Source organism: Pinus tabuliformis, chromosome 1_1 (assembly GCF_031772625.1).
Source record: "Pinus tabuliformis cultivar Carrire ecotype Pingquan chromosome 1_1, CPIR1, whole genome shotgun sequence".
In the NCBI taxonomy this organism is placed as follows: Eukaryota; Viridiplantae; Streptophyta; class Pinopsida; order Pinales; family Pinaceae; genus Pinus; species Pinus tabuliformis.
Window position 1 is genome coordinate 547,501,269 of NC_142297.1, and position 9,102 is coordinate 547,510,370.

General features: G+C 35.5%; 1 protein-coding gene and 1 pseudogene across 1 annotated transcript; one reads left to right on the forward strand and one right to left on the reverse strand.

The window, feature by feature from the left end:
• LOC149214276 (polyubiquitin-like) overlaps positions 1-9,102 on the forward strand; it is a 320,343-nt pseudogene that overhangs the window by 142,437 nt on the left and 168,804 nt on the right.
• Positions 6,223-7,916, reverse strand: LOC149214277 (polyubiquitin). Its single transcript, XM_089392246.1, has 2 exons — positions 7,769-7,916; positions 6,223-7,405 (listed from the first exon to the last, which is right to left on the reverse strand). The coding sequence occupies exon 2, from the start codon at positions 7,372-7,374 to the stop codon at positions 6,457-6,459; it is 918 nt and encodes a 305-aa protein (XP_089248372.1). The 5' UTR covers positions 7,375-7,405; positions 7,769-7,916; the 3' UTR covers positions 6,223-6,456.

Consider the following 9,102-nt stretch of genomic DNA (forward strand, 5'->3'; position numbering starts at 1 on the left):
AAAGTAGCCTCAAAACAGCAGACGAACTCGGCTTCCATAGTGGAAGTGGCAATCAAGGTCTGCTTGGCACTCCTCCATGATACAGCTCCACCGGCCATCATAAAAATGTATCCTGATGTTGATTTACGTGAATCAACACATCCAGCAAAGTCAGAATCTGAGTAGCCAATTACTTCCAAAGTGTTCGTCCGTCTATACATAAGCATGTAGTCTTTGGTTCCTTGAAGGTACCTCATTACTTTCTTTGCAGCTCTCCAGTGGTCTAAACCTGGATCACTTTGATATCGTCCCAAAATTCCCACAACAAATGCAATGTCGGTCTTGTGCAGACTTGAGCATACATTAAGCTTCCAACAGCAGAAGCATATGGAATGTTCTTCATTTGTTCCCTTTCAAAGTCTTTCTTCGGGCATTGGTTGAAATTGAACCTATCACCCTTCACAATGGGAGCTACACTTGGTGAACAATCCTTCATCCGAAATCTCTCTAAAATTTTATTAATATAGGTTTCTTGAGACAGACCTAAGATGCCTCGAAATCTATCTCTATAGATCTTAATGCCAATGACATAAGATGCCTCACCCATATCCTTCATATCAAAATTTTTAGAGAGGAATTGTTTCACCTCATGTAACAAACCCTTATCATTGGTTGCTAGCAAAATGTCATCCACATATAAAACAAGAAAACAAATTTTACTCCCACTAACTTTCAGGTATATACATTGATCCATAATGTTTTCTACAAAACCGAAAGAAGAAATTACATTATGGAATTTCAAATACCATTGGCAGGATGCTTGTTTTAAACTGTATAATGATTTCTTGAGCTTGCAAACCAATTGCTCACCATCACTAGAGGGGAATCCTTCAGGTTGTTTCATGTAAACCTCCTCCTCTAGATCTCCATTAAGAAACGTTGTTTTCACATCCATTTGTTGCAACTCCAAGTCAAAATGGGCTACTAATGCCATGATAACGTGCAAGGAATCTTTCTTATATACAAGAGAAAAAGTCTCCGTGTAGTCGATTCCTTCTTTCTGAGTGAATCCCTTAGCAACAAGTCTTGCCTTGTATCTCTCAATGTTGTACAATGAGTCTTTCTTTGTCCTAAAGACCCATTTACATCCAATGGATTTTGCACCATTAGGAAACTCAACAAGATCCCAGACTTTGTTACTCTTTATGGAATTCATCTCTTCCTTCATGGCATTGTATCATAATTCTGATTCTATGCAACTCATGGCTTGTGAAAAGGACTCGGGATCATTTTCGGCTCCAATGTTGCAGTCAGATTCTTGCAGATACACAACATAATCATCAGGAATTGTTGATCTCTTTGGTCTAGTAGATCTTTTTAATGTTGTACCATCATCTTCCTGAGAAGTATGTGGTTCAACTTGTTGTTCAAAAGTTCTTGGCAACTCTTGAACTACCTGATCTACTGGAATGCCGTCAACAACTTGTGGAACTTCAACAATTGGTTGTTCAACACCAGTTTGTACTTGAGGGGTGCTATGAACAATAACCAATCTATCACTTGAGGTGGAGGGTTGAAACTTTGAATGATCCTTCTCAGAAGCTCCCACTGATCAAGTCATTTTCAAGAAACTTTGCATTTCTTGATTCCACAATCCTAGTGCTGTGAGATGGACAATAAAATATGTAACCTTTAGACCTTTCAGCATATCTAATGAAATACCCACTAATGGTCCTTGGGTCCAGCTTCTTCTCTTGTGGATTATAAATTCTCACTTCAGACGGACATCCCCAAACGCACATATGTCGCAAACTCGGTTTCCAACCTTTCCATAATTCAAATGGCGCTTTAGAAACAACCTTGGTTGGAACTCAATTTAATATATACACTGTCATTTTAAGTGCTTCAGTCCACAAGGATTTAGGAAGATTGGAGCTGCTAAGCATACTCCGCACCATGTCCAATAATGTTCGGTTTCTTCTTTCTGTTACACCATTCTGGTCGGGTGAACCAGGCATGGTGTATTGGGCAACAATCCCATGCTCTTGAATAAATTTTGCAAATGGCCTAGGTGCTTGTCCATCTTCTGTGTATCTACCATAATATTCTCCACCTCTATCTAATCTCACGATCTTAATTTGCTTGCCACATTGTTTCTCTACTTCAACCTTAAAGATCTTAAAGTCATCTAACGCTTCGCTTTTTTTATGAAGCATGTAGAGATACATATATCGTGAGTAATCATCTATAAAGGAGATGAAGTATCTCTAACCATGTGAGTCTATGTCTGGACTACATATATCAGTATGTATGATCTCTAATATGTCCGAACTCCTATTGGCACCTTTCTTTGACTTGTTGGTCTGCTTTCCCTTTATGCAGTCCACACAAGTCTCAAAATCAGTAAAATCCAGAGTATTAAGTACCCCTTCATTTACTAATCTTTTAATTCTTTCTATGGAGATATGACCTAGTCTTCAGTGCCATAATTTAAAGGAATCTTCATTAATAACACATCTTTTAGTGCCAGTGTGAACATGCATTGAATCATAAGTGACATTGTTTTGTAAAATAATGCAGTATAAAGACCATTAGACAAAATATCATTCCCAACATAATCAGATTTATAAAATAGACTGAAAGATTTTTCTAAAAAGTTAATGGAATATCCAAAAGCTACAAGCCTTGAGACTGAAATCAAGTTTCTAAAAAAACTTGGAACATAAAAGGTCTTTTCTAATTCTAAAACAAAGCCACTACTTAAAGTTAAATAACATGTTCCTATAGATTCCACATGCGAGCCCATCTTGTTTCTTGATAAGATGCTTTGCTCACTTCCCACCGGCTTACTTAGGTTTTGCAAACCCTGCAAAGAATTTGAAATGTGAATTGTTGATCTAGAATTAATCCACCATGTGTTAATATTGACATTAACCATATTAGATTCATAACAAACAAACAAGATTAAATTACCTTTATCCGCAAGCCATTTCTGAAATTTGGTGCATCCCTTCTTCATGTGTCCCTTCTTTTTACAGAAGAAACACTTGTAATCCTTCTTGATATCGGTTTGGGGAGGTACTTTACCTTTCCCTTTTCGATTGGCTTGAGATTTGCCCTTTCCACGTGTTGCCAATGTTGCACTTTCCCAGTTCCATCACCAGTGTCTCTTCCTCTTGAACACACATGGTCATGAGTTCATTAATTGACCATTTATCCTTATGTGTGTTGTACGAGATTTTGAAAGGTCCGTATTGGTGCGGAAGGGTATTCAGGATGTAGTGCACCAGGAAGGACTCTGATATTTCAACCTTGAATTTCTTCAATTGAGCTACAGTGTCCATCATCTGCATGATGTGCTCGCGCACAACTTTCACACTGGTGAGCCTTAGGGATGAGAACTTCATGATTAAGGTGCTTGCTAGTGTCTTGTCTGAAGTGACGAATTGATCATCAATGACCTTTAGCAAGTCTCGGACCTTTTCATGCAGATCAACAGAACCACGAATACCAGCTGAAATTTTAGTCTTAATGAACATCATGCTTAGGCGATTGGATCGCTCCCATTGTTCATAAAGCGTGATGTCTGCTGCAGTGCTGGTATTAGTGAGTGCCGGTGGTTCATCTTTCCTAATAGCATAGTCTATGTCCATCCACCCCAAATGAATGAGAACCCTCTCTTTCCATACCTTATAGTTATGTCCCTTAAGTTCAGGGATATCACAACAAATTTCAGAGAAATTTGCAGGTTGTACAACTGCATCAAAATTAAAAAATCACATGCTTATGTTAAAATTGAGACTTAAATAAAATTTTATGTTTTACCAATGTAAATCATGCTCAAAATTGAATCTAATGACATAAAAATTGTCTGTGGGTTAAATTTTCAATGCAAATTCAATTATTCAATTATTCATAGTTTTGAACTTTATGATAAAACTATTAATTCATAATTCCTGTAAGTAAGTTATGAAATTTTATCCTAATTAATTACATAAATATAATAAAAATTCCTGTGGGATAAAATTTATTATATTTAGTATAATTAATTACAATTTAATGTCCAAATAATTTTTATATGATCCTAACCAATCATAATATATAATTTTATTTAATTAGAGACGCTGTGGCTATTCTCTAATTAATTAAAATTATATGGATCACTAGACATTATTTCTTACATAAATTGCATAAACAAAACTATACACAGTACTTCACATTTCATGCTAAGTGAAATGGGGTATACACAGTTTAATATGAAGCAATTTAAAACATATGAAAAGCAGAAACAATTACCGCACTACTAACCACTTAAAAATTTACTTATAAAATTATAAACAAATCTTAACCAAAGTAAAAATAATGTTTCATGAAAAGAATAAACTCCATATTACTCCGTACTAATTCCTCACAAGATAAAATAAAATTAAAGCACTGTTGTAAATTTGCACACATCAAGGGAGAGATAAATTAAAGCTCTGATACCAAATGTTAGCATAAAGAGCGATTCTTAATATGCTGAATTAAATACTTTAAAGAATCTAAAAAAAACTTTAATGACGAATAATTACTTATTGTAAAAAATCGTAAAAACTGGATGCCCAAGAATACTTACCTCCAATTGCTACACCAGTGTTTTCACTATGCTTGAGGCCACTATGCTTGAGGCAACCGATAGTCTCGCAGAACTTTGGATGGATAAAAGAGAGAAACAAGTGACCGGTTGTAAAAACCCTCACCCAATTTGATTGTACAAGAAAACATCGTTAATTATGAACACGGCAAGGTAAGTGATAAGAGTCTCTACCTATTAACATTTCAAATGCAACAGAACAAAATCATAGACAATGTTGTAGTATTGGAACTCAAGGCTAAGAAAAATACGCCAAAGCAAATCATAGAACTGTTATGAGGAGAGATAAATTCCCAAACAGAGAGCATTCCCGTTCATCAAGCTATGAAACTTACTGGAGACAGGAAAAAAAATCACTACAAAAAATTTGAAGGCATTTTTAGGCTCTGCTCTCTCAACTTGATGGTGTAAAACTAAACAGAAATATATATAACCAAGCTTCCATCAAGCTTTTGTTGGCTGTGTCAGGTGTTCCATAGAGCATGGTAGACAACTCCAGATGGAGTAATGGACCACTTCAACAAGAAATTTAACTGTAGTTGATTTTTGTAATTTAAGGAAATTACTACAATTGGTTTCCAGAAATTACGGAAATAACTGTTCACTTTCGTAATTGTAGGCAGCAATTGGGAAAACTTAATGGAACTTAACATGGTCTACTTCCAAACACCTATTACAAACAGAGGACATGCAAAAAAAGTCAGCAATTAATATCACTGGAAAGACGAATGGTCCAGAGTCACTTCAGGTCTCCACACACTGATAGGTCTCCACACACTGATATAGTTCAGGTCTCTATCACTTTTTTCAAGCGAATGCTATACTGTGAAATCACCAAACCTGATGAACAAGTGTCAAAGACAACCTTGCCTAACAAATTCAATCTCTGCTAAACCAAATCTTTTTTCACATATTTAGTCAACAATTGTACCTCTGTTATATGCTCCCTTGTCAAATTTGCTGCAAGTCAAATCCGTAAAAAGTGCAATTTTACAAGACTATGGGGGTAAAATTTAAATATCCTTCTCTTTTCCTTCACACTGCAGTAAAAAAACATTGTGCTTACAATTTTGTTGAGTGTTTTTCTGAAATAAACCATATCAAAACATTGTGCTTACAATTTTGTTGAGTGTTTTTTTTGGAATAAACCATATCATTTCTAAAGTAGACATTTCACCCCTCATAAAAAACAAAAAAAAACTTAAAAAACAATGAAGTATGAAGCAAGTTAATACAAGATAACCCATTCAATGATCCACTCTTTGCTATTTCCTTTCCTTTATATTTTCATTCTTCCATTCAACTTACTTCATACCATATTGCTTTTCTTGTCCTAATAATAGATGGGGCGTCCACTCAAACCATTGGACATTTTAAATTTTGACAGTTTATTTCACCAAAAACACTCTGGACCATTCTTACATTTGCAATTTTCATTTAGTCAATAAATTTTTATCCATGTGTAAACTTTTCCATAAAAAATTAAATAGGATTAAAAATCTGAATCATGGCTTAAAAATCTACAGCCGCATGGTAACAATTGAAAAGGCACCAGTAAAGAGAAGCGCACAGCAACACCAAAGAACATTTTGAAGCAGAAACACCTAAAATAGTTTGAACACACGGCTTTTATTTCATTCAGATACTCTTTAGGAACGCATAAAACACGTGCCATTAACAGAGCCCTGTCTCTGTAATGGAATATCTAACAAAACAGAGTACCAAGCCAAACATCTAAATCCAATAAAAGAGTCAGAGTACGAAGCCAAGCATCTAAAACCGATAAAAGACGACCTATTTACGGGCAAAGGCTTTAACATTAATTGAAATACATTCCAACAATCTCAAAGGCCACCACGCAGACGCAGGACAAGGTGCAGGGTGGATTCCTTCTGAATGTTATAATCGGCGAGGGTTCGGCCATCCTCGAGCTGCTTTCCGGCAAAAATGAGCCTCTGCTGATCAGGAGGAATACCTTCCTTGTCTTGAATTTTAGCCTTCACGTTATCAACCGTATCAGAGCTCTCAACCTCAAGTGTGATGGTCTTGCCTGTCAACGTCTTCACAAATATCTGCATACCACCACGGAGACGAAGGACAAGATGCAGTGTCGATTCCTTTTGAATGTTGTAGTCGGCTAGAGTCCTCCCATCTTCAAGTTGCTTCCCAGCAAAGATCAATCTCTGCTGATCCGGAGGAATCCCCTCCTTGTCCTGAATCTTGGCCTTAACGTTATCAATAGTGTCTGAGCTCTCAACTTCAAGCGTGATTGTCTTTCCGGTCAGGGTTTTGACAAAGATCTGCATCCCTCCTCTGAGACGGAGAACAAGGTGAAGAGTCGATTCCTTCTGGATGTTGTAATCGGCAAGAGTGCGTCCGTCCTCAAGCTGTTTTCCGGCAAAGATCAGCCTCTGCTGGTCGGGTGGAATCCCTTCCTTGTCTTGAATTTTAGCCTTGACATTGTCAATTGTGTCAGAGCTTTCGACTTCCAGAGTGATGGTCTTGCCAGTGAGGGTTTTGACAAAGATCTGCATTCCCCCTCTGAGACGGAGAACAAGGTGAAGAGTCGATTCCTTCTGAATGTTATAATCTGCGAGGGTTCGGCCATCCTCAAGTTGTTTGCCAGCAAAAATGAGCCTCTGCTGATCAGGAGGAATTCCCTCCTTGTCCTGAATCTTCGCCTTTACATTGTCAATAGTATCTGAGCTCTCCACCTCAAGAGTTATGGTCTTTCCGGTCAATGTCTTCACGAATATCTGCATCTTGAAATCTAAAATTAATGAACAAAGACACCTGCACAATAAGAGCTAACAATTACAAACTCGGCTTAACCCCAAATCCTCGCAATAAAATACAAATGAAACCCTAAGTTACAGATAAACATGGCATCAAACAGAGAAACAGCACACGTTCCTGAAATAAAAAATGGAGCAAAGGAACGGACTCAAAACTGCACAAATCCCTCATCCGCCAACCGACAGTCGATCCGCAAAGGGATTACAAGTTTTACGAAGTTTATCAAAATATCACATGTAAAAAATGCTCGGTTCTGAAACACTTAAAAAGGAAGAATTTCGAAGGCAACTGCAACAAACCGAAATCATAAAAAAACGACAGGCAAGCCGATAGGATTGATCGCAGCTAACGATAAAATACCTGAAACAAATTTGTTGAGAAAACGCTTCACGCAGACGTTGCAAAAAATTCCTCGACACTGAATTGAAATCACTATGTGGATACAGAGAGGGCAGATGGGTATTTATAGGCGTCCAACCGACTACCCTTCCAAATCCAACCAATTACAACGCGAGGAGAGAGGAATCGAGAGATGTATGGAAAGACGCGTTGCCGGGTCAAAGGCATCCAATCACGGGAAAACGAACGGCCGGCAAAATTTGACGGTTTCAATCACTTCATTGGAAAGAAAGAAAAAAAAAATTATTTTTAAAGTGGCTAAAGATAGTTTATGGGACAGATTGCTTTTTTATCTGGTTGACGTATTCTGTTTTTTTTTTGTGAAGCTTCACACTAAATGCTCCCATCTTCTTCACAAATAAATTACCGACATAAAAATGATGTGCAAAATTCTCCTTGTCAAATTCCATTCCTATTTTTATTTCTATTTTTATTTGTGATATTAAAATTTTTTTTTTTTCTAAAATATTATATTTAAAAGTAACTATTTTAATATGGTAATTGCTCTCTATATATTAATTTATTTGTCAAATTTAATTTCTTTTTTATTCGTAAATATTTTATTGAAAAAATAATTAATCAATATAGTGATTGCATTTCTTTATATTAATTTAATTTCCAATTCTATTCCTAATTTTCTTTGTCAAATATTATATAAAAATTTATTAATTAATGAATATGGTAATTGCATTAAAAACAAAAGTTTATTGTACAATTATCTCTTTCTTGGAAGTAGTTGAAATATATATTTGCGTAGTATAGTTTTATTAAGTCTAGCCTCGGGTAGTATAGTTTTATTGATTTCTTTTTCTTCTTTTATATTAATTTATTTGTTAAATTTTAATTATATTATAAAATGATTTATTTAAAAATAAAATTCTATATTAAAAAAATATTAATAAATATAGAATTGGATTGACTTTATTGTTTCGTTGTTAAAATAATATATTTTAATGGTAGAGTTTTATTAATTTGATTGTGAGGGGATATTTTTTTCGAAAGGATTTAAATATGAATTTAGCCTTTTGTGATCTATATTAAGTTTATAGAGAAGAGTTTTATATGAAAATCACATCGTAATTTATTTGTACCAACAAGTGTGGTTCGTCAGGACAAGTTGAAGAACCAGATCATGGCTACAGGTTAAATAGAGAGAGCAGATCATTCAATGATTATATTTGACTAGGAAACCGCTATATTGGGCCGAATAACTGGACTGGAGCAAAAGATAGGGACAGGGAAAAATAATTAGTTAATATATATATTATATATATATATATATATATATATATATA

What these genes read in the sequence shown, in the direction of transcription:
- LOC149214277 (XM_089392246.1), bottom strand. Translation starts at nt 7,374, where the DNA reads ATGCAGATATTCGTGAAGACATTGACCGGAAAGACCATAACTCTTGAG.